At 41.7% G+C, this 27,505-nt stretch overlaps 1 protein-coding gene across 1 annotated transcript in view; it reads left to right on the top strand.

Moving 5' to 3' along the window:
- The window catches only part of ADCY1 (adenylate cyclase 1), a 435,025-nt gene that overhangs the window by 126,416 nt on the left and 281,104 nt on the right, over positions 1-27,505 (top strand). Inside the window, exon 5 of the mRNA XM_044294968.1 lies at positions 24,738-24,865. Within this exon, the coding sequence (XP_044150903.1) occupies positions 24,738-24,865 (128 nt within the window). The remainder of the gene's footprint in view (positions 1-24,737; positions 24,866-27,505) is intronic.

Below are 27,505 nucleotides of genomic sequence, written 5' to 3'. Positions count from 1 at the left end.
CTGAGTACGGCGATACCACATGTGTGACACTTTTTTGCCTAGGTGCGCAAAGTTTTTAAGTTAGCGGAAAATGATTTTGTAAGAAAAACAATAAAAATAAACATTTTCCGCTAACTTGTGCCAAATAAAAAAATATATATTCTAGGAACTCGCCATGCCCCTCACGGAATACCTTGGAGTGTATTTTTTCCAAAATGGGGTCACTTATGGGGTATTTATACTGCCCTGGGATTTTAGGGTCCCTAAAGCGTGAGAAGAAGTCTGGAATATAAATGTCTAAAAATGTTTACGCATTTGGATTCCGTGAGGGGTATGGTGAGTCCATGTGAGATTTTATTTTTTGTCACAAGTTAGTGGAATATGAGACTTTGTAAGAAAAAACAAAAAAACAAAAAAAAAATTCCGCTAACTTTTGCCCCCCAAAAATAAATCTTCTAGGAACTTGCCATGTCCCTCAAAAGTGATCTTTATAGCGCCGCAGCGATTTTACTGTGTTTTTGCAGTGATCAGAAAAAAAAAATTCTGTCACTGCGGTGGGGCGGACTGAACGCAAGTGTGCGCACAAGATCAGGCCTGATCAGGCGAACACTGCGTTTTTTGTAGAGCCTATAGAACATGTCCTGGTCAATTCAAGCAAAAGGGACCACCAGAGGACCAAGTAGCAGGTATATCAGACGCTGTTAACAAAACAGCGTCTGATATACCTTTCTGGGGTTAAAAATCGCATCTACAGCCTGCCAGCGAATGATCGCCGCTGGCAGGCTGTAGATCCACTGGTTTACCTTCGGTTCCTGTGAACGTGCGCTCCTATGTACGCGCATTCACAGGAAATCTCGCCTCTCACGAGATGACGCGCCGATGCGTCTAGGAGGAACAACAGGGCCGCCGCCAGGATGTAATCCTGCGTGCGGCGGTCCTGGGATGGTTAATATATTGCAATAGGTTTACACGCACACACAGATTTTGCTTAATATACCAAAAAGTATCTTCCCTGATTAAAACATGTAAGTATGACTATGATTGCCTGAGGCGAAATGACTAAGAAACGGCTCTTTTACATTAAGAGAAGAATAGATACAAAATAGATACAAAAGAAAAATGGTTCACACTGTAACATGGTCTAGTTATACAAAGATAAACCAACACATTGATTCTGGTGTTGGCTTATTATCGATCCCCATGAAAATGAGAGACAATCTATGTAAACATGTAAATAGAGGTGAAAGAGCTAAACAGATTGATATATAGTTTTATGGGTAAAGATTCAGTAAAGTCTTTTGTCAGCTGCTTGCTACTGTTGCAACTGCTTACACAGCCTTCTGACTATCACCCCATGTTTTTTTGACGCTTCGTAACATGTGTCCAAACAGTGCGGGGTGACCTGTTTATACCAGGGCTTCTAGATATCGTATGTGATTATACAGATTGCTAGATAGTACAGCTTGGTGCTGGTCTGACCATACCTTTTTTCAGCGCCTGAATGACCTTATATCTATGGATTTTTTTTATTTCTGACTACGTATATATGCATATATATGCAAAGAACAAGGTAAGTGTTTTACAAAGTTTGATAAATACTGTTTTGTGATACAAATAGTTACACACATTGATGTTGTTTTTTTATACCCCGCAACATGCCACAATAGATAGATAGATAGATAGATAGATAGCAGATAGATAGTATTTTATAATTTTGATAGTTAGATATTTGAAGATGGATAGATAAAATTGATAGATATGTGGATAGATGCATAGATAGATGAATATATAGCTATATAGATAGATGTTTAGATTGATATTTGAAGATAGATAAAACAGATAACAGATAAAATAGATGGGTAGTATTTTATATTTTTGATAGCTAGATAGACAGATAGATACATAGATGGATAGTTCGATACATAGATGGATAGATAGATAACAGATAGATAAAATAGATGCTTAGATAGATATTTGACGATAGACAGTTAGACACCTAGCTAGATAGATAGCTACCGTAGATACATAGATAGATAGTTAGATACATAGATGGATAGATAGTTAACACATAAAATAGATAAGTAGGTAGATAGATAACAGATAGATAAAATATGTAACAGATAAAATAGGTGGGTCGATAGATAGATAGATGGTTAGATAGATGGTATTTTATATTTTTGATAGATAGTTATATAGCTATTTGAAGATAGACAGTAAGACACATAGCTAGATAGATAGATAAATAAAATAGGTAATAGATAAAATAGATAGCTAGATGGGTCGATAGATGGTTAGATAGATAGTATTTTATATTTTTGATAGATAGTTATATAGATATTTGAAGATAGATAGACAGTAAGACACATAGCTAGATAGATGGATAGATAAATAAAATAGGTAATAGATAAAATAGATAGCTAGATGGGTCGATAGATAGATGGTTAGATAGATAGTATTTTATATTTTTGATAGATAGATATACAGTTATATAGATATTTTAAGATAGATAGACAGACACATAGCTAGATAGATAACAGATAAAATAGATAATATATAAAATAGATATTTTAAGATAGACAGTTAGACACAGATAGATATACAACATACAAATAGATCAATAGATAGTTTGTTAGATAGATTATAGATAGATGTTTAGATAAAAAATAAACACACCGCAGCACTTCCAATAGGTGAAAATAGTGGGATCCTTTATTCACCCATGCGTGCAACGTTTGCATAGATAAGTATCAATCGAAATACATAGTCAAATATCTTAAAAAGGAGCAGTTTATACATTCAAAAAGCATAGTGCTGTGTAATAAATAACATTGTGCACATAGACAAATGTAAAAAAATTGTCCATATACTTCAGTATTGAAAAAAAACAAACATATTTTATAAGTGATAATTAAAAGTGATAGTCTTCACCTGTGTATTCAAAAAAGGGCCAAGGATTGAGTCGGGCACGATCACCTGTCAGTGAACTTTACATGATGAACTTGAAACTCGAGGATACAGTGTTCCGGATGTCAGTCTGCGCATGACAGTGATGTCACTCATAGCAGTCACGTTACTGATCACATGATCAGTCACATGAGCGGAGAGTGAGGTAAAAAGTAAACATGAATAAGAAAGCCAACCTGAATAAAGGACAATTCGCCCTAAGGTAATATAGCTGAGGATGTGCTGTCTTTCGACGCACCATCCTCCAGTACATGTAGGTGAGAAACATGTAGAGACGAGCGTCAGCTGCTCTCGGCATGCATCGCCCACACATTAGCTAACCTATAACAGGCAATAATATCCTAGGTGGCCGTAATAAGTGCAGTAAAAATAAGACCATCCTTAGAGCGCAGTATGTGGCGAGGCCCAACAGACAGATGGCTCAACATAACAGACTTTGTTGCTAGTATCCAGGAGATCATCCATCCACCTGGTGAGCTGGACCCATCCATCCAATGGTCCTAAAATAGTGAAAATTAAAAAATATATTATTACTAGAAAAAATGTATTATAAAAAATAAATAACAATTCAATACATCAGCTGACAAAGACCGGGTGGGCAAGGGATCATATGAATAACCAGGGTTTTTATTCAACATTTAACCCCCCTGGTTTAACTGTTTGTAGTTTGGATATCCACTCGGATTCACGCTTCTTTAACATTTTAATATAGTTACCTCCTGTACGTGGTTATGGGACATGGTCGAGAATCATAAATTTAAGATCACTCTCACCATGTCCCTTATCTACAAAATGATGAGAAACCGGTAAATCCTTTTTGTTATATTCTTATTGAATATCGATGTTGATTTATCCGGGTTTTCAGGTCATATGTAGTTTCACATAAAGCAAATTGCATGGGCACCACAAAACATAAATGACGTAACATGAATCACAGGTCAAATAAAACTTCAAGAAGATAACAGGCATTACGGCCACCTAGGACATTATTAAGTACAGTAAAAATAAGACCATCCTTAGAGCGCAGTATGTGGCGAGGCCTAAGACTAATCACTTTTAATTATCACTTATGAATTTTATTATTTTTTTTCAATACTGAAGTATATGGACAATTTTTTTTACATTTGTCTATGTGCACAATGTTATTTATTACACAGCACTATGCTTTTTGAATGTATACACTGCTCCTTTTTAAGATATTTGACTATGTATTTCGATTGATACTTATCTATGCAAATATGTTGCGACCCTATAATATGCATTTTGTACTGAGATGTATTGCTTGAAAATAGTCCCAGCAAGTGGACAGAAACATAGCACGCATGGGTGAATAAAGGATCCTACTATTTTCACCTATTGGAAGTGCTGCGGTGTGTTTATTTTTTATCGATTTATCACTTTGGTTAAGTGAGATACCGCTGGCACCCCTTTTTACTGATTATCTTACTACGTGTGCTGCCCTGATATTTTGTATATCCCTAGATGTTTAGATAGATAGATATTTGAAGACACAGTAGAAAGACACACACACACACACACAGCTATATAGATGGATGTATAGATAGATATTTGAAGATAGATAGACAGACATCTAGTATTTGCTTTGGCAATGCTAAATGTTTTACTTAGACGTGCCAATAAAGCTTTAATGAATTGAATTGAACCAGAAATCCAAGGGATGCTCTACTACTTCAACAACAAGGGGTTTGAGATAAACCCAGAAGGAGTCAATTAAGCTGTAAGAGATCTTAATAATATATTTCACACCATGGCAGAAATGGCTGACCTGAAAGAGTATAGCCATCTGAAGCAAAAAGAAGATAACCTCAATACAAAACCCTCCTCAGAAGAAAAAAGCAAACATATACCTAAACCAAACTTACAAAGCTTCAAGATGCTCTCCAAGATAACTCCTTCTGGGAACTATGGAACCACCTGGGCACAAATGAGAAGAAAAACAACCTCCATATTCAGAACGGCAACATCTGGCTCCAGTATTTCAGAGACCTCTACAGAGACATCCCAAAAGAAGAACGTAACCCAGACAAAGAACAAATTAGGTCAAAACTGAAGAGCATGGAAGAGATACTTAAAGATTTCTGAAACCCGCTAGACTCACCCATAACACTGCAGGAGATATCAGAGAGAATATCAACCATAAGAGGTAAGAAAGCCAGTGACACAGATGCCATCCCACCAGAAATGATTAAGTACAGCCCACCAGTAATAAAGGCAGCCATAGCAAAACTGTACAACATTGTGCTAAGCGCTGGCTACTTCCCCCAAGCCTGGAATCATGGTGTCATAACCCCAATATACAAGAGCGGGGACAGGTATGACCCAGCCAACTACTGAGGGATATGTGTCAGCAGCAATCTAGGGAAACTATTTAACAATATCTTGAACCAGAGAATCCTTGGCTTTCTCATCCAGAACAATGTACTCAGTAAAAGCCAAGCAGGGTTCATGCCAAACCACTGCACCACAGACCATGTCTACACACTTCACCGCCTCACCCAGAGCCATGTCCATAACACAAAGCAGAGAAAGATATATGGTTGTTTCGTGGACTTCAAAAAGGACTTTGACTCGGTGTGGCACCCAGGATTGCCCCTGAAGCTATTGGAGAGCGGAATAGGAGGAAAGACATATGATGTCATATGATGAAGGTAAATGGGAAAAGAACGGCTTACATCCAGCAGAGCCGAGGAGTCAGACAGGGCTGCAGCCTCAGTCCAACTCTCTTTTTAACATTTACATCAATGAGCTGGCAGCGGCTCTGGAGTTCTCTTCAACACCAGGTCTCATGCTCCATGACACTGAGGTGAAATTTCTCCTCTATGCGGATGACCTTCTCCTACTATCACCAACTGAGAAAGGTCTCCAAGACCAGGTAGTTCTTCTGGAGAAATTCAGCACCACATGAGCCCTTCCCATAAATTTAAAAAAGACCAACACTGTGGTGTTCCAGAGAAGGAAAACAAAGTCATATCCCCTGAGGAAGCTAACGCGAAACGTGCGTCAGGCTGTCTGGGACCTTACCTGGTTAGTATACTTTACTATTTGCTTGTATCCTCTTATCGCCATATTTTGGATATGCACTTGCCACTTTATCCATCCCAGGACCGCTGCATGCAGGATTGCGTCCTGGCGACGGCCCTGTTATTCCTCCTAGACGCGCCGGCGCATCATCTCGCGAGAGGCGAGATTACCTGTGAACGCGCGCACACAGGAGCCGGCGTTCACAGGAACCAAAGGTAAACCAGTGGATCTACAGCCTGCCAGCGGCGATCATTTGCTGGCAAGCTGTAGATGCAATTTTTAACCCCTGAAAGGTATATCAGATGCTGTTTTGTTAACAGCGTCTGAAATACCTGCTACTTGGTCCTCTGGTGGTCCCTTTTGCTTGGATCGACCACCAGAGGACACAGGCAGCTCTGTAATAAGTAGCACCACACTACACTACTCCCCCCTGTCACTTATTAACCCCTGATCACCCCCTGTCATTGATCACCCCCTTGTAAGGCTCCATTCAGACGTCCGTATGTGCTTTGCGGATCCGTGGATCCACGGATCTGCAAAACACGGACACCGCGGATCTGCAAAACACGGACATCGGCAATGTGCTTTCCGCATTTAGCGGATCCGCACATTGCCAGAACTATATAGAAAATGCCTTTTCTTGTCCGCAATTGCGGACAAGAATAGTACATGTTCTATAGGCTCTACAAATCGCAGCATGCTCTATATTGCAAGCAAGTACGGATGCGGTGCGATTTTCACGCACGGTTGCTAGGAGACGATCGGGATGGAGACCCGATCATTATTATTTTCCCTCATAACATGGTTATAAGGGAAAATAATAGCATTCTGAATACAGAATTCATAGTAAAACAGCGCTAGAGGGGTTAAAAAAATAAAATAACATTTTTAACTCACCTTAGTCCACTTGATCGCGAAGCCCGGCATCTCCTTGTGTCTCCTCTGCTGAACAGGACCTGGGGTGAGCTGCTGCATTAAATAGAGGTTAAGGACCTTTGATGACGTCACTCTGGTCATCACATGGTACATCACATGATCTTTTACCATGGTGATTCACCATGGTAAAAGACCATGTGAGGACCGGAGTGACGTCATCAAACATGCGCAATTTTTCTCACGCGAGTGCAACGCATGACAATGTTTTGCACTCGCGCGGAAAAATCGTGCATTTTCCCGCAACGCACCCGCCTCTTATCCGGGCAAAAAAACTGACACCCGTGTGAAAGAGGCCTTACTCCACCGAGGCCAGAAACCTCGGTGACACGTACCTATCATCCCCGATGATTCCTTGTACCTTCTTACATACCTCCCCCTTTGTTCAACCCTGAGGAGGTGACACATGCCATACAGTATACTCGGGACAAGGCATTCGCATTTCCCTGCAACCGGCCTGCCCTGTGTTCTACGGAGAACTTAAAGTTTTGTAAGTACAGGAATCACCTGGTGACTCGGGCATTTATTTCTTTGGCCTGTCTCATCCACTTGAGAGAGGAATGGTCAGTCACCAGGCGGAATGTTCTCCCTAACCAATAATATCGGAGAGACTCAAGTGCCCACTTGATAGCTAGGCACTCTCTCTCTGCTATACTGTACCTAGTCTTGGCTGGGGTGAGCTTGCGGCTTAGGAAGACAATGGGATGCTCCTCTTCGTTGACGTCCTAAGACAGTACAGCATCGAGACCTACTTCGGAGGCGTCTGTCTGCACTATGAATTCCCGTTTGAAGTCGGGCGTCACCAAAACCGGGGACCCACACAGGGCCGACTTCAAAGCGGAGAAAGACTCTTCTGCCCGGTCATTCCAGTGAACCATCACTGACTTGCGTCCCTTCAATAACCCTGTCAATGGCGCGGCTACAGTAGCAAAGTGGGGAATAAATCTCATGTAATAGCCTATCATTCCTATGAATGACTTTACTTGTTTAGTAGTGACAGGTCGGGGCCAATTTCTTATTGCCTCTATTTTGTTTACTTGGGGTTTGATCACTCAGCTCCCAATGACATACCCCAGGAATTTATCTCCTCTAACCCTATTGCACATTTTTGGGGATTAGCAGTTAGTTTCGCCTTCCCGAAGGGAGTCCACTACAGCCTGCACTTTGGGTTGGTGACTTTCCCAATCAGTACTGTGGATGACAAAATCGTCCAGGTAAGACGAAAGTTACCGACGATGTGGACGCAGCACAATGTCCATAAGCTGTTGAAAAGTGGTGGGGGCAACATGCAGACCAAAGGGTAGCACCTTGTACTGATACAGCCCTTCAGGTGTGATGAAGGCAGTTTTCTCTTTGGCAGCCTCCGTTAAAGGCACCTGCCAGAACCCTTTTGTGAGGTCCAAAATAGAAAAATACCAGGCTTGTCCTAACCTCTCGATAAGCTCATCCACCCGGGGGCATGGGATACGCATGGAATTTAGAAATCTCGTTCAGTTTACGAAAATCGTTACAGAACCGGAGTGTTCCGTCCGGCTTGGGTATTAGCACTATAGGACTAGCCTACACATTTTTAGACTCTTCAATGACATCTAGCCTCAGCATCATTTTCACTTCCTCTGAAATGGCTTATCGCCGAGCCTCGAGTACCCGATATGGTTTTAGCCGGACTTTCGCCTGAAGCTTAGTGACATGTCATGCCGAATTGTGTAAGTGCGTCCTGGGAGAACCGAAAACACATCCGTGTTCCCGCTAATAAACTCCCTGGCCTCCTGAGCCTGCTTAGAGGCGAGGCTGTCAGCAATTCTTACTGTGGTAGCCGCTTCTCTTGCTTTAGACAGAGAGGCCGAAACTGCTTCCCCTAGAAAACCTGGCCGTGGGCTGTCTTCAGTACAGGTTTCCCTATCTTTCCACGGTTTGAGTAGATTCACATGGTACACCTGCTCTGGCTTTCGCCTCCCTGGCTGGTGTACCTTTGTAATTTACCTCTCCAATTTTTTCAAGTACCTCTTAGGGCCCCTGCCAACTGGCTAGGAACTTATTGTCCACGGTTGGCACCAGAACCAAAACCCGATTACCCGGGTTAACGATCTGGACCCGAGCTTGCTGATAGATCCGACTCTGGGCTCGCTGAGCTGCCTCCATATGCTCCCTGACAAGAGGCAAAACGGTCTCTATCCTCTGTTGCATCTTGGTAACATTCTCAAAGACACCTCTATGAGGAGTGGGTTGCTGTTTCCACGTCTCTTTGGCTACGTCCAACAAACCGCGATAGTGTCTGCCATATAGCAATTTGAAGGTCGAGAACCCAGTCGAGGCCTGGGGCACCTCTCGCCCTGCGAACATAAGATAGGGCAGAAGAAGGTTCCAGTCCTTCCCATCTTTAGACACCATCCTTTTTAACATGGTTTTTATTGTTTTGTTAAACTTTTCAACCAGACCGTGCGTTTGCGGATGGTAAATGGACGTCAGTAACTGTTTGATATGCAGCAACTTACAGAGCTCCCTCATGACCATAGACATAAAAGGGGTCCCCTGGTCAGTCAGAACTTCTTTAGGTAGCCCTACTCGGGAGAACATTTCCATTAGCTCATTAGCTATCAGTTTAGCCGATGTATGTCGCAGTGGCACCGCCTCCGGGTACCGATTGGCGTAATCTAGGACGACCAGGATACTGGGCCTACGAGGTCCATCGTGACTTGCTCAAACGGTACCTCGATGATCAGGAGAGGTACCAAGGGACTGTGGAAAAGGTGCTGGGGGCTAGTTGCTTGGCAGGTCGGGCAAGACTTACATAATTCGTCCACCTCTCTAAACACACTGGGCTAGTAAAACTGTTGTAGTATCCGGTCCTGTGTTTTCTGCATTCCTAGATGCCCCCTGAAAACATGTTGATGGGCTAATTCTAACATGAGTTTGTGATAAGCCTGGGGCACCACTAACTGTTCAATATGTTCACCCCGCAGTTTGTTTACCCGATACAACATATACTGATGAACCACAAAACGGGGAAACACAGACTCTGCCCCTGGTTGTTGTGGTTCACCATCTACTATTAATACATTTTCCCAAGCTCGGAATATAGTTGTGTCTCGGTGTTGTGCAGTACCAAAATTATCCCCAGAGACATTAAGGTCAGCCAGCTCAGGCCCTGGCGGCAAGTCCTCTACATCTCCCACCATTACATTCAGTGAGGTTGTCCCCCCTCTTCCACCGAAGTGGCGGTCACCGCTACCGCTGGCCTTTTTTCCCCGGGTTCCCAGGGTTCTGGCCTTCCCCTGGAGCCAGGCCACTCTGATGTGGTTACCCCTGTCTCATAGGTATCAGTCATTCTCATAGCAGGCCACAGTGTCGGGAAGCCCGGGAAGTGTCTCCTCCCTATTATAAGTTTGTGGCAGCTGCCACTTTGTGAGTCCATCTGCCAGCCCCTGTGGTTAGAGACACCAGGGCGGTGGGATAGTCTTTTAAGTCTCCATGGATGCACATGACCCCTTTCCGGCCAGTATACTCTGTGGACCGTACCAGGGGAGCCCTTTCTAGGGACACCAGACTCCCTGAGTCCAGCAGAGCCTCCGCTGGAGTGTCTCCCACTTCCACCAGGCACAAGCGGTTTAGAGTTTCTGGGGTACCTGCTGCACACAGCTTCCTGGCATATAATGACTGACGTAGCCATAGTTAGTATCCATGGGTTCCACCTAATGTGGACAGTCAGCTCTTACATGGCCAGGATCCTGACACCGCCAGCAGACTATCGGAGCCAGGTTCGTAGGGGGTACATTCCGGGTGGGTTTGGTTGGTACAAGTCGCCGGGTCTAGGATAGAGATTTACGGGGTTTGACTTCCCCCTGCCCCCAAAAGAACCCCCCCCCCCCCTGTAAGATTCTCAGTAGCCTCGTAATGCTCCACCAGGTCCACCATTTCCAGGGCATTGCCAGGAGACACCTAGCCGTTCCAGTGCTGGAGAGGGGGTGGCAGAGCCCTCCAGAACATATCAGCCAATAGTCTATCCAGCATAGCCATGGGACTCAGCACATCAGGCTGTAGCCACTTTTGAAAGAGGTGGAATAAATCCAAATAGTGGGGTCTCACAGGCTCTGCCGGCTTAACCCCCATTTATGTACCAGCTGTGCCCGGACCAACACATTCACTCCCAGTCTTGCCAAAATCTCACACTTTACTTTTTGGTAGTCAGCCGCTTGATCTTCTCGCAAGTCAAAATAAGGTACTCTTGCTGGGAAACGTATGCCAGGAATAGAGTGACGACCTCAGCCTACTGGTCTCGGGGTAGCTTCTCCCTGATAGCCACTTTCTCATACATCGCCAGGTAGGTTTCGATGTTGTCTGCGGGGCTCATCTTAGGAATCTCGGCATGGACTGTTTTCCCGGCATCGTGGACTTTCGGGGTTGTTTCTCCTGTCTGCAAAGCCATCACATGTTGTAGCAGCAACTAGTTTGTCTCTTGCTGCTGCTTATTAGCCTCTATGAGGGCCTTCGCAACAGTATCCATTTTGTCGTGAGGCACTGCTTGTAATACAGCTGGTTTAATGTACGACATAAAACTGCTTGGAAAAATGCAGAACCCAAAAATATTGGCGTTCACGCCAGCCTCACTGCTCTTGCCCGCATCCTCCACTAATTGTGGGGATTCGGTCTGGTAGACAGGGTGTGCGGACGCAGTACAAAGATACATAGATAGATGGATAGATAGATAACATCGATAGATAGATATTTGAATATAGATAGACAGACACATAGCTAGATAGATTGTTAGATATATAGATAATAGATAAAATAGGTAATGGATAGATGGGTCGATAGATAGATGGTTGGATAGATAGTGTGAGGCAGTGACAGTCCTCATAGCTGCTAGTGGAGATTTATGTCAGGAGTTTCCATGTCTTCCCCATCAGTCATCAGGTCTGAGGCAGCACCAAGGTGACACAATCGGTCTGAGATAAGATCCCAGCCCAGACTGTCAGTCAAAGAGAGAGAGTCTTTGTGAAATAGGGTCCTGCTGTAGGCTCTGTGTGAGTGGTCTCAGCTGGGCTGGCTGAGGGGCTAGGTGCTAGCCGGGACGTTGGGGGACGCCACGACACCTGGGAACAAGGGTCACGAGGCCAAAGCCGGGAGGACTATTGGGCCACAATCCCCCAAAAGTGTTGAAGGATCACCTGGACTGATTGGCTGGAAAAGCAGCATGTGATGACTGTGTGTGAACGGTACTTTAGGTGAGTCAGGGATATGACTGTGTTTAGGTAGAGCCCAGACAGGAAAGGTGCTTATTTATTATTGTTTTGTTGTTCTATATTTGCTGGGGTGCCACAATAAATGCATTGTTTCGACCTTATACCTGGTGTCCTGAAGATAACTGTGAAAATGACCGCCAAAACAAGAGCTAATCCCTCACGATAGATAGATAGATGATTAGATAGATAGTAGTTTATATTTTTAATAGACAGTGAGATAGATAGCTTCATAGATAGATAAAGTCAAAGTGGCTGGGCAGCACTGCAAACAATAGTAGAACAAAGTAGAAAAAGAGGTGCCAGCAGCTGTGGCGGAAATCCTCCCGTCAAACCATAAATAAATAGGAAATTCCATGGCATTTCCCAAAAATAGATATGTGTTTATTTCACCAGATGCAATATTTCGGTTCTCCCTCTGGAACCTTTCACTGCTTGAGAAAGGTTCCAGAGGGAGAACCGAAACGTTGCATCTGGTGAAATAAACACGTATCTATTTTTGGGAAGTGCCGTGGAATTTCTTTTTTTATAGATAGATAGATACATAAATAGATGGATAGATAACAGATAAAATAAATGGCTAGATAGATAGATAACATAAATAGATAATAGACAAAATAGATGGCTCAATAGATAGATTGTTATATAGATGTTTAGATTGATAGATATTTGAAAATAGATATTTGAAGATAGATAGAAAGTTAGACACATAGCTAGATAGCTGGATAGATAGATAACATATAAATAAATTAATTAGATAACAGATAAAAATAGATAAATGGCTCAATATAAAAAAAATATAGATTTATATTCTGTATATTTATATATATATATATATATATATATATATATATATATATATTGATTTGATATATTTTTATATTTATATCTATATTTTTGATAGCTAGATAATTGGAATGGTGGAAACATAAATAGATAGCATATTTTTATATTTTTTGATAGACAGTAGATAAAATAGAAATTATTTTATTAAATACGCTAGTATATAACGTTTTTAGATTTATATTTTGTATATTTATATATATTTATAGATTTTATATATTTTTATATTTATCTCTGTATATTTTTGATAGCTAGAGCTTAATAAGCGGTTAATGCAAGCTTAATACAAGTTTAATATCATTTTATTTTAAACACATTAAAACTTAATTCAGTTACAGAAAGTCAAGCTATTTTTAAAACTCAATTGAGTTGTAGCCTGACTATACCATATTAGGATGTGTCTGGACTGTCTGACAGAATAAGGACGTGGCTTTGGGTAGAGTGGGCGGGGTTATGGTCTGGAAAAGGGTCATGGTCACCTGTCACTTTGAGTTTGACAAGAACAATAGCGTTATACTACTAACTAATCAACGATAAATAAATATACTTAAATCTATCCAAATAGGATATATTAGACAACTCACTGTTTGTTCCACTCAGGTCACAAGTTTTTCCAGAAGCCAAACCAAAATTAGAGATTTTTTGAAGTTTATACATTGCCCTGATAGATTCAAATTTGTTACTTTACTTATCTTGTTTTATTTTTTAATTTTTATTACCCCATATTTTTACTGTACTGTTGGCTGGAGTTACTTAGAATTTTCTTTTTTGAGCTTTGATTCCAGGCAGTATCTAAACAGCATCAACACCATTCTGTTATGCTTTGGATTTTATTGTGCATATCTTTGTAAGAGCACATTTATATACACCTTCACCTTAATAGAAACCTTACTGGCAGTATATTTAGGTAGACTCTTGACACTTACAAAATAATGCAGACCCATGTTAATGTTGCCACTCTCCTTCAGAAAACCTCAAACGGGGAGGGAAAATGTCTAATTGGGCACAATTTGTCCATTTTCACTTACTGTTTTACTCACTTTTGTTGCCAGTGGTTTACAAATTAATGGCTGTGTGTTGAGTTATTTTAAGGGCACACCAAATTTACACTATTAATCAAGCTGTACACTGACTACATTACATTGTATTAAAGTGTCAGATCTTCAGTGCTGTCCCATGAAAAAACTTAATAAAATATTTGCAAAAATGTGCAGGGTGAGTATACAAAAATGTGCAGGGCCAGTATTTTGCTGTCAATTAGACTGCACTGTTTAGTAATGTCCCCAAGTTTGCCAACCATTGAGATCCATGTATGTAGGCATGCGCATTGGAAAAATTTCCAATTATGCACTGGATTGTGATATACACCGTAGCCACACAATCAGAGAGTAAACTGTGGGACTCTGACATGATGTTCTGATAAAAAAAAAAAGTGTTGCTTATCTCAGATTCTTTTCACTCATATTTTCCTTTCCCATTTACTTCTCTATTTTTATTTTATTTTTTATCTTAAAGGGTTGTCTCACTTCAGCAAATAGCATTCATCATGTAGAGAAAGTTAATACAAGGCACTTACTAATGTATTGTGACTGTCCTTTCCTGGCTTGATTCATTTTTTTCATTACATTATACGGGTGAAACTTGAAAATTTTTAATATTGTGCAAAGTTCATTTATTTTAGTAATGCAACTTAAAAGCTGAAACCAACAAATGAGATAGACTCATGACATGCAAAGCGAGATATTTCTAGCTTTTATTTGTTATAACTTGGATGATTATGGCTTATAATAGCTTACGAAACCCCAAAGTCACAATCTCTCCCCCTTTGCTCAGGGGATATGGATTAATTAGCTGACTAGAGTGTGGCACTTTGAGCCTAGAATATTGAACCTTTTCACAATATTCAAATTTTTAGAGTTTCACCTGTACACTTACCGTTTCCAGGAGTTATGATCATATTGCAGTCCAGAAGTGGTGGCTGTGCTTGCTCTTTATAGGAGAAACTGCCGATCTTCTCTCTGGTGGCTGGGCATGCAGGAGTGCACATTTTTCTGTGTTTTTTCTTATAGCGTTCAAGCATGGCTTCTGCATCCTGCTGTTCCAGAAGTGTCACATCCTGTCAGTATGCATGTTACTGCTGAAGGCCAATCAATGGCTTCAGTGGTCACATGCCATTCCTGGCACATCATCACTGAGGGCATCAGTAATGTACGTGTTCATTGGACGTCAAACTTCCAGTCTGATAAGGACCAGAAGCCATAGAGACAGGAGCTCTGCACTGAACCTGGAACACTTGGAATAGCCACCAGGAAATTAGCTTTCATTCTCTGACAAATTGTTTGAGCATTCCACCGTACATGTACTGCACTATGATGATCAAGGGGGCACCAGTAGAGGGATCTGACTGTTACTACCAGCCCCCTGCAATGTGATTGTGAGGTGCCGATGGTTGCCTTGGCACCAGGAAGCCTTATAAAAGCCTTGGGCCTGCTCCATGCTGGGTCTCATTGGAAACTGACATATTGTATTGCTTGTATTGTACTGCATCGAAACAGGTATCAGACACTCAAAAGTTGGTTACATAGTGGGACTAAAATAAAATAAAATGAAAATAAACTAGTGTTCCTTCCCTGAGCCTGATGCCAGCACAGAGAAGGAACACTATGACGACATTACGCATGCGCTAGCTCGTGCATCGCGAGATTACGATGCTCAGGCCTTCTGACGTCAGGGAGCAAGGAAGAGATTCTGAGGTCGTGTGGCGGTGCTGGGCTCCTTCATGCTGGTACAGGACACATCTCAGGGTAATTTGCATATGGATCAAATCGTTGTTTTTTTTTTACACAATAAAAGTACACAGAGCTATGGGGACTAGGTATTGCAGATGTGCTAGCGGCCATCTAGCAACCCATATCCTCAGTTCTATACACCAAATCCTGGTGACAGGTTCCCTTTAAAGTTTGTTTGCTGTTAACACTTGCTGTGTTACAGGAAAAATAGATCAAAATGGGAAATCGGCACAAAAAAATGAATAATTTGAGGGATGTAGTTTCTAAAGTGGGGTCATTTATTGGTCCATCAAAGTTACTTTAGAACTGAATTGGTCCTTAGAAGTTTAGAAGCAAATTTTAACATCCTAAAAAAATTACATTTACAAACTGATGCCAACATAAAGTAGACATATGGGGAATGTTAATTGAGAACTATTTCAATATCTGTCTTAAAACCAGAAAATTTCAAATGTAGAAAAATGAGAATTTTTCAACATTTTCCATAAATGTTTGATTTTTAAATAAGTAATGGCAATACATATCAACCAAAATTTCCACTAACACAAAGTACAATGTATCACAAGAGAACAGTGTCAGAATTGCTTGAATAAGTAAAAACATTCTAAAGTATTACCACATAAAGTGGCATGTCAGATTTGCAAAATTGCACTTAGTCCATAAACTGGAAACTGGGGTAATTTGCATGAATCTTTTAGGATGCTTACAAAAAGGATTGTGGGTTACTCTCCAAAGTATTGGTAAAAAAATAAAATTGATATTTGGTAGAGTTAGGGTACTTTCACACTAGCGTTTTTGATTCCGGCAGGCAGTTTGTTCAAAGTTTATATTTACACTGGTTAGACAAAAAACTTGTACATATATGGTATCATTGTAATCGCACTGACCCAGAGAATGAAAGGCACAGGTCAGTTTTGCCTTAAATGGAATGACTTGGGAACAAAACCCATAAAACGGTGGAGGAATTGTGGTTTTTTTTTTCCAATTCCATCCCATTAGATTTTTTTTTACCCCTTCCAACTACATTGTATGCCATATTAAATGGTGGCATTAGAAAATACAACTTATCCCGCAAAAAATAAGCCATCATACAGCTATGTTAACGGAAAAATAAAAAAAGTTATGGCTCAAGATAGATAGGGAAGAAAAATGAAAACGCAAAAAAAAAAAAAAAAAAAACTGCCGGTATCCTAAGGGTTAATTAAATGCAATAACAAAATACTTCAGATCCAGGTGCTGGTTTAAAAACTGTAGAATATTTTTCTAGGGACAACCCCTTAACCCCTTAGAGATCGGGCTCATTTTCACCTAAAAGACCAGGCCATTTTTTGCAAATCTGACCAGTGTCACTTTATGTGGTGATAACTTTCAAACGCTTTGACTTATCCAGGCCATTCTGAGTCAGTTTTTTTTCCCGTCACATATTGTACTTCATGACACTGGTAAAATTGAGTAAAAAAAAAATAAAAAAAAAATATTTATAAAAAAAATACCAAATTTACCCATAATTTGGAAACATTTGCAAATTTCCAAGTTTCAATTTCTCTACTTCTATAATACATAGTAATACCTCCAAAAATGGTTATTAATTTACATTCCCCATATGTCTACTTCACGTTTGGATCAATTTGGGAATGCCATTTTATTCTTTGGGGACGTTACAAGGCTTAGAAGTTTAGAAGCAAATCTTGAGATTTTTCTGACATTTTTAAAAACCCACTGTCACGGCTGTAAGTGAGCAACAAGAGCCTACACAGTGAATAGCAACTGACCGGACCCAAACTAGGGAGGATAAAGGGTGACCCCTGTCAGACCCTAAAAGCTCTCCCTAAGCTGCTAAGCACATGTCCGGATCCAGATGGTGGATCGAGACATGCCCGCGTACCTAAGGCTGAAGACCACTGAAACCCCTACAATAGTGTAAGGGGCACGGCCACCGGTGCCCTGCTCAGTATATGGATGGAACCGGGGTCGCCTCGGATCCAGTCAGCAAAGAAACAGAAACACACAATGTCTGAACACTTAACTGAAGGAGCTGCAGTGAAAACAGATCCAAAGTCAGCAGACAATATCCGAAGTACTTGCTTCAGCAGAACACGGATCCAGTGAAAAGATATCACACAGATGAAGATACTCAAGCGAGAGATACAGCTCAAATGAAAAGTATAATCCGCACCTCTACAAAGGAGGAGGGGTGATTTAAAGGCAGCAAAATCAAACACAGGAGGGACAGCTGGGAGGAAGGAAACAGAAAGTAAAGACCTCATCACAGGGGCGGAGAAACAGGGCAGAGGGAACTCCTCCAAGCTCTAGTAGTGACCTCATCACAAGGGTGGAGAAACAGAGCTGTGAGAACGGCTCAAAGATCTGTTAGTGACAGTACCCCCCCCCCCCCCCCTCTACGGGGGGACTCCGGACACCCAGGACCCACCTTCTCAGGATGAGCCCTATGAAATGCCCTGATGAGGCGAGTAGCTTTAATGTCCGACACCGGAACCCACATCCTCTCCTCAGGACCATAACCCTTCCAATGAACGAGGTACTGAAGAGAACCGCGGACAATGCGAGAGTCCACAATTCTGGAAACCTCAAACTACAGATTGCCATCAACCAAAATCGGAGGAGGAGGCAAAGAGGAGGGTACCGTGGGCTGGACATATAGTTTTAAAAGAGCCCTGTGAAATACATTATGTATCTTCCAAACCCGTGGAAGATCAAGACGGAAGGCAACAGGATTGACGACTGACAAGATTTTATAAGGCCCAATAAACTTGGGACCCAATTTCCAGGAGGGAACCTTCAGTTTAATATTTCTTGTAGACAACCACACCAGATCACCCACATTCAGGTCCGGACCAGGCACACGTCTCCTATCAGCCACACGCTTATATCTCTCACTCATCTTTCTAAGATTACTCTGAATCTTTTGCCAAATGGTAGACAAAGATGAGGAAAAACCAGAGGGAGCCCCTCCTGAGAATGTCCCAAACTGCGGATGGAACCCATATGCACCAAAGAATGGTGACTTAGAAGATTCCTGACGACGGTTGTTCGGCAAGAGGGAGAAAAGAACACCAATCCTCCTGGTTCTCTGCCACAAAACAGCGCAAATATGTCTCCAGATTCTGGTTGACGCGTTCAGTCTGACCATTCGACTGCGGATGAAAAGCAGAAGAGAAGGACAGCTGAACCCCCAGGCGAGAACAGGAAGCCTTCCAGAATCTGGACACAAACTGCGTGCCTCTATTGGAAACAATATCCGAGGGAATGCCATGCAATTTAACAATATGGTTGACAAACGCTTGCGCAACGTTTTAGCACTGGGTAAACCAGGGAAGGGTACGAAATGAGCCATCTTGCTAAAACGGTCCACCACCACCAGGATCACCGACTTCCCTGAGGAACGAGGAAGATCCGTGATAAAGTCCATGGAGAGGTGTGTCCAAGGACGGGAAGGTATGGGTAACGGGAGAAGGGGACCTGAAGGACGTGAACGAGGGACCTTAGCGCGAGTGCACGTCTCACAAGCAGCCACAAAACCCTCCACCGACTTACGAAGAGCCGGCCACCAAAATCTCCGAGCAATGAGATCTACCGTGGCTCTACTCCCGGGGTGACCAGCAAGAACAGTATCATGATGCTCTTTGAAGAGTTTGTGACGTAACTCAGGAGGCACAAACAACTTCCCAGGAGGACAACGGGCAGGTACCTCAGTCTGGGTAGCCTGGACCTTGGCCTCCAAATCAGAATACAGAGCAGAAACAACCACCCCCTCCGCCAAAGTGGGACCCGGGTCCTCGGAGTTTCCTCCTCCCGGAAAACAGCGAGAGAGAGCATCAGCCTTCACATTTTTGATCCCAGGGCGGAATGTAACGACAAAATTGAACCTGGAGAAGAACAGAGACCATCTGGCCTGTCTCAGATTCATACGCCTGGCCGACTCCAAGTACGCCAGATTCTTATGGTCGGTAAAAACGGTGATAGGGTGCCTGGCCCCCTCCAACCAATGGCGCCATTCCTCGAAAGCCAACTTGATGGCCAACAACTCCCTATCTCCCACATCATAGTTTCTCTCTGCCGGGGAGAGTTTTTTAGAGAAAAAGGCACAGGGTCGCCACTTGGCAGGAGAAGGGCCCTGGGACAAAACCGCACCCACACCCACCTCGGAAGCATCCACCTCAACAATAAAAGGTAAGAAAACATCGGGATGCACCAAGACGGGAGCAGACGCAAAACTCTCTTTAATCTTAGAAAAAGCTGCAAGCGCCTCCTCCAACCAAGAGGAAAAATCCGCCCCCTTTTTTGTCATGTCAGTGAGGGGTTTGACAACAGAGGAATAATTCAAAATGAACTTTCTGTAATAGTTCACAAAACCCAGACAGCGCATCAATGCCTTCTGATTCTCAGGAAGCTCCCACTCCAGCACAGCACGGACCTTCTCCGGATCCATGTGAAAACCAGAAGCAGAGAGGAGAAAACCCAGAAATTGAATCTCCGATACCATAAAAACACATTTCTCCAGCTTGGCGTACAATTTATTCTCCCGCAGAATCCGCAGAACCATAAAAAGATGATCCCGATGGGTCTGAACATCAGGGGAAAAAAATCAAAATATCATCAAGATACACCAATACAAATTTCCCCATCAAATGGTAGAAAATACTTTTAACAAAATGCTGAAAGAGGCCGGAGCATTCATCAGGCCGAAAGGCATAACGAGATTCTCAAAATGCCCGTTAGGGGTATTAAAGGCCGTTTTCCATTCATCCCCCTCTCTGACCCTGACCAGGTTGTACGCGCCCCTCAAATCCAATTTGGAAAAAACCTTGGCCCCAACAATTTGGTTGAAGAGGTCCGGGATCAGAGGAAGGGGATAGGGATCGCGAATCTTGATACGGTTCAGCTCCCTAAAATCTAGGCAAGGTCTCAGAGAGCCATCTTTCTTTTTAACAAAAAAAAAAACAGCGGCAACAGGTGATTTTGAGGGACGAATATGCCCCTTATCGAGACGTTCAGAGATATAAGTTCGCATTGCGATTCTTTCCGGTTGTGAGAGATTATAGAGGCGTGCTTTTGGCAGCTTGGCGCCGGGAATGAGGTTAATGGGACAGTCAAACTCCTGGTGAGGAGGTAGCTCCTGAACACTGCTCTCGGAAAACACGTCTGAGAAATCAGAGAGAAATGATGGCACCGTTTTAGTAGACACCTCTGCAAAAATCGCTGTGAGACAATTCTGTCTACAAAACTCACTCCACTCATTTATTTGCCTTGCTTGCCAATCAATAGTGGGGTTATGTCTAGTGAGCCAAGGTAACCCCAAAACTAGAGGGGAAGGCAATCCGTTAAGGACAAAACAAGATATATCCTCCACATGAGTGTCACCTACCACTAACCGGATATTGTGAACAATGCCCTTCAGGGATCTCTGTGAGAGTGGAGCAGAGTCAATAGCAAAAACAGGTATATCCTTTTCTAATGTGCAAACCTGAAAACCATGCATGGCTACAAATTGAGTATCAATAAGATTGACGGCCGCTCCACTATCGACAAAAATTTCACAAGAAATTACTTTGCTCCCTAGCGCTACCCTGGCAGAAAGGAGAAAACGGGAACTGCAGGTCAGAGGAAAAGTATAATCTGCACCTCTACAAAGGAGGAGGGGTGATTTAAAGGCAGCGAAATCAAACACAGGAGGGACAGCTGGGAGGAAGAAACAGAAAGTAAAGACCTCATCACAGGGGCGGAGAAACAGGGCAGAGGGAACTCCTCCAAGCTCTAGTAGTGACATCATCACAAGGGTGGAGAAACAGAGCTGTGAGAACGTCTCAAAGCTCTGGTAGTGACACCCACTTTTTAAAGAGGACCTTTCATCAGAAAAAAGTATGTAAACTGACTATACCGACGTGTAGAGCGGCGCCCAGGGATCCCCCTGCACTTACTGTTATCCCCGGGCGCCGCTCCGTTCTCCGGTTATAGCCTCCGGTATATTCCTACTTAGGCTCCACCTGGGGGAACATGCCGCGGTCTCTTTCTGCATAGGAGAAGGAGATGCCGGCAGGTTCCCCTGGGTGAAGCCTAAGTTCCCCCGGGTGGAGCCTAAGTAGGAACATACCGGAGGCTATAACCGGAGAACGGAGCGGCGCCCGGGGATAACAGTAAGTGCAGGGGGATCCCTGGGCGCCGCTCTACACGTCGGTATAGTCAGTTTACATACTTTTTCCTGGTGAAAGGTTCCTCTTTAAGGACCAGTTCAGGTCTGAAGTCACTTTGTGGGGCTAGCATAATAGAAACCCCAAAAAAATTACCCCATTCTAGAAACTACACCCCTCAAGGTATTCAAAACTGATTTTACAAACTTTGTTAACCCTTTAGGTGTTCCACAAGAATTAATGGAATATAGAGATACAATTTCAAAATGTCACTTTTTTGGCGGATTTTCCATTTTAATAGTTTTTTTCCAGTTACAAAGCAAGGGTTAACAGCCAAACAAAACTCAATATTTGTGGCTCTGATTCTGTAGTTTACAGAAACACCCCATATGTGGTCGTAAACTGCTGTACGGGCACATGGCAGGGGGCGCAGAAGAAAAGGAATGCCATACTGTTTTTGGAAGGCACATTTAGCTGGACTGTTTTTTTTTTTACACCTTATCCCATTTGAAGCCCCCCTAATGCACCCCTAGAGTAGAAACTCCAAAAAAGTGACCCCATTTTAGAAACTATGGGATAGGGTGGAAGTTTTGTTGTTACTAGTTTGGGGTACATATGATTTTTGGTTGCTCTATATTACACTTTTTGTGAGGCAAGGTAACAAGAAATAGCTGTTTCGGCACTGTTTTTATTTTTTGTTATTTACAACATTCATCTGACAGGTTAGATCATGTGGTATTTTTATAGACCAGGTTGTCAAGGATGCGGCAATACCTAATATGTATACAATTTTTTTTATTTATGTAAGTTTTACGCAATGATTTCTTTTTTGAAACAAAAAAATCATGTTTTAGAGATGACAGTTTGATTCGCACTATTTTGGGGTGCATATAACTTTTTGATCGTTTGCTATTACATTTTTTGTGATGTAAGGTGACAAAAAAATTGCCTTTTTTACACTGTTTATATTTTAACTTTTTTTTACAGTATTCACCTTAGGGGTTAGGTCATGTGATATTTTCATAGAGCAAGTTATTACGGACGCGGCGATACCTAATATGTATACTTTTTTTATTTATGTAAGTTTTACACAATGCTATCATTTTTTAAACAAAAAAAAAATCATGTTTTATTGTCTCCATGTTTTTGGGCGATTATCTTATTTAGGGTCTAATTTTTTTCGGGATGAGATGACTATTTGATTGAAGTGCATATGACTTTTTGTTTGCTTGCTATTATACTTTTTGTGATGTAAGGTGACAAAAAATATGCTTTTTTTACACTGTTTTTATTTTTATTTTATTTATTTACGGAATTTACTTGAGGGGTTAGGTCATGTGATATTTTTAGAGAGCAGGTTATTACGGACGCAGCAATACCTAATATGCATACTTATTTTTTATTTACTTAAGCTTTACACAATAACAGTTTTCTTTTTTACGGTGTTCATCTGAGGGGTTAGGTCATGTGATATGTCCGCGATACGGACGCGGCGATACCTAATATGTCTACTTTTTTTTTTCCTATTTTTTATTTTAAAAAATTACTTTATTTGGGGAAAATTACATTTTTGTTTATTTTTACTTGAAACTTTAAATTTTTTGGGGGGAAAACTTTATTTTTACAACTTTATTTTCACTTTATTTTTTGTCCCACTTTAGGACTTCAACTTTTGGGGGTCTAATCCCCTTTACTATGAATTCCAATACTTCTGTATTGGAATGCATTGGCTGTATGAGTAGTACAGTGTGTATTACTCTTAAAGCTTCCTGCCTGTGAGATCCAGGGGGCTGGATCTCACAGGCTCGTCACCGGAAGGCGGAAGGTAGCGCCGAGGCCTAAGGAAGGAATCGCGCTGCCTTCAACACCATCGGGTTCCCCTTACAGCCGCACGGGGACCCGATGGCACCTCCGACCGCCTGCCGCAACTCCAGTAAAAGCCGCAAAACGCAGGTCTGAATTGACCTGCGGTTTGCGGCGATCGCAGACACGGGGGCTCACAGGACCCCCCTGCGCATTGTCCCAGGATGATTGAAGCAGGCACCTTGTTCCGATCACCGCCTGCTGGGCGGAGGTGATCGGAACTACACATGATGTATCGGTACGTCATGTGTCCTTAAGTACCGGGACAACATGCCGTACCGGTACGTCATGTGTCTCCAACAGGTTAAAGGGTACTTTGACACTGGACAAATTTTGTTGCACAACATTTCTGCGACTGAAAACCTGTTCCATCTGTTTGAATGGGGTTTGCAGAAATCCAGAACAACCCCATCCAGATGAATGGAACTGATTTTCATTCACAAACATTTTCTGCAACAAAATCTACCACATGTGAAGGCCTCTATAGTTTGACTCCTTGTGTTTCAGTTTCATATCTGTTAGCATTTCAGATGATGGTAAGACAGAAACCTTAATCATGTGAATCTGTATTCTCTCTACTGTGGCTGGCAGGGCTGAACTCCTCAGCCAAATCAAGTTTCTGCTGAATAAAACATGGATGACGATAAAGTCCTGTAATAAGCTAAATTCAGTGCAACTGCCTACCATAAGCAAAGTCCAGTGCAACTGGACAATAATAGTTACAGTAAAGTGTAGTTTCATTACTTGTGCTTGAATCCTGCTTGGAGGAAAAAAGTGACCAGTGACGTAATGAATACAAAATTAATATACTTTGGATTGATAGAACAAGGCTTTAATTCTTATTATTTATTATGTATTACAATGTATATGTAATAAAACTAAAGCCAGTGTATAATAAATTGTTAAAAATTTTGAATCACTGTATTTTGCAACAGGAAAACCACTGCAGAAGAATAAAGATTCTTGGAGATTGTTATTACTGTGTTTCTGGACTAACACAGCCAAAAACTGACCATGCACATTGCTGCGTTGAAATGGGATTGGATATGATTGACACAATTACGTAAGTATCATCAATTAAACATTTAAACAAGTTTAAAGGACGTGCAAATAATATATATTACCGTACATATAACTTAGGCCACTTTCACATTAGTGTTTTTTGCGGATCCGTAATCGATATGCAAAAACGCTTCTGTTACTATAATACAACTGTATGTATCCGTCATGAACGGATCCGGTTGTATTATGTTTTCTATAGCCATGACGAATTCGTCATGAACACCATTGAAAGTCAATGGAGGACGGATCCTTTTTCTGTTGTCAGAGAAAACAGATCTGTCCCCATTGACTTTAATTGTGTGTCAGGACCGATCCGTCTTGCTCCGCACCACATCGCAGACAGAAAAATGCTGCTTGCAGCATTATTCTGGGCTTGATAGGAGCGCAACCAAATGGAACTGAATGCATTTTGGTGCATTCCGTTTTGCTCAGTTCAGTTTTGTCCCCATTGACAATGAATGCTATGACTAATCTCAATAGCGGAATTGAAAACGCTAATGTAACGCTAAGTAACCTAAGTTATACTAGTAATTTCTTAAATATGCAGCATTACTGCGTTAATTTTTTGGTTTCTTGTTACACCTTGTATTATAGCCTTGAGCTGCGTTCACCATTCTCCTGGTTTTCTTTGGAAACAATCAACTAAATGCTGAAATATTTTATAAATATCTAATGTAGTTGGAGCATATGTTTATTACTATACAGTGACTAGCGCAGCACAAAGATTTCATACATGTGCTGTGCATCTGTATGTCTATCTCACAAATTATAGAATATTCTAGAATATGCTATTCTTTTCCATTTTGATCCCAACACCGTATCTGGGCTCATGCACACAAACCTATTATTGGTCTGCATCCAATCTGCATTTTTTGTGGGTCAGATGCAGACCCATTTACTTTGATGGGGCCGCTGTAGATGCGGACAGCACACAGTGTTCGTTCTGTGGCCCCGTAAAAAAATAAAACATGTCCTATTATTGTCCGTATTATGGACATGGGTAGGACTGTTCTATTAGGAGCCAGATGTTCCGGTCCGCAAAATGTGCAATGCATGCGACCGGTATCCGTGTTTTGCGGATCCGCAATTTGCTTTTAAGAACAAAAAAACATTCCCGGTGACTACCACATAAAGCTGAGTGAGAGAATGCCAAGAAGGTGTCATCAAAGCAAAAAGGGGGCTACATTGAAGAATCTAAAATATAAAACATATTCTTGTTTATGGACACTAGTTCATTTCATATGTGTTACTTCATAATAGTAATGTGTTATGTATGAATCTACAATGTAGGAAAAAAACTAAAGAAAAAAATGGAATGAAAAGGTGTGTTCAAACTTTTGATTAGAACTGTATATTTAGATAGATATGTGTGTGTGTTTGTATATAATATGAAATGAGTGAATTTATTGAAATTTGTTTCAGGTCCGATTCAGCAAATTTTTGAAAAGGTTTGATGCAAGTACGAATTGATTCTACCCAAATCAAATATATAGCAACTCTCAGGGAAATTGGAACACTCACTGTTCTTCTGGGACTTATATTTCATTTGGAAAGACTCTAGGATGAGAGAGAGAACCTAATATGCTACTCTGGGTTTCTAGGCAATATATATTCATTTTCTGGGGATACTCTTGTAGACCAGGCAATGCTCCTCTGGGTTCCTTACAAAGATATTCAAATTAGCTTTCCTAGGCCTATCTCATGCCAGCAGATGTGCTAATTTTTATTTTCATATATTTTTCTCAGAAACCCAGAGGAGAATTGGCTGGCTTACAATATCCCAACCAAGGCCTCTCAGGCAGCAGAAAAAAAAAAAGATTTCTTTTCTCAGCTCTGTTAAAGGGTTACCCAGAAAGAGCTGTGTTCCTGGTATGTGATATTCAGACTAGCTGGCATTCTCTTTTTCCAGAGAAGCATTATGCACTAGGCACTCTCTGTAATGACAAAGAGTACTTCCCAGACAACACATATACAGTTGCAAGAAAAAGTATGTGAACCCTCTGGAATTATATGGATTTCTGCACAAATTGGTCATAAAATGTGATCTGATCTTAGTCTAAGTCACAACAATAGACAATCACAGTCTGCTTAAACTAATAACACACAAATAATTAAATGTTACCATGTTTTTATTGAACATACCATGTAAACATTCACAGTGCAGGTGGAAAACGTATGTGAACCCCTAGACTAATGACATCTCCAAGAGCAAATTGGAGTGAGGTGTCAGCCAACTGGAATACAATCAATGAGATGAGATTAGAGCTGTTGGTTAGAACTGCCCTGCCCTATAAAAACCACACACCAGTTCTGGGTTTGCTTTTCACTAGAAGCATTGCCTGATGTGAATGATGCCTCGCACAAAAGAGCTCTCAGAAGACCTACGATTAAGAATTGTTGACTTGCATAAAGCTGGAAAGGGTTATAAAAGTAGCTCCAAAAGCCTTGCTGTTCCTCAGTCCACGGTAAGACAAATTGTCTATAAATGGGGAAAGTTCAGCACTGCTGCTACTCTCCCTAGGAGTGGCCATCCTGTAAAGATGACTGTAAGAGCACAGCGCAGACTGCTCAGTGAGGTGAAGAAGAATCCTAGAGTGTCAGCTAAAGTCTCTGGCATATGCTAACATCCCTGTTAGCGAAT

This window comes from Bufo gargarizans, chromosome 5, assembly GCF_014858855.1.
Source record: "Bufo gargarizans isolate SCDJY-AF-19 chromosome 5, ASM1485885v1, whole genome shotgun sequence".
Taxonomy (NCBI): Eukaryota; Metazoa; Chordata; class Amphibia; order Anura; family Bufonidae; genus Bufo; species Bufo gargarizans.
Note: the sequence above shows the minus strand (reverse complement) of the source record. Positions and strands in the feature narration are given on the sequence as shown.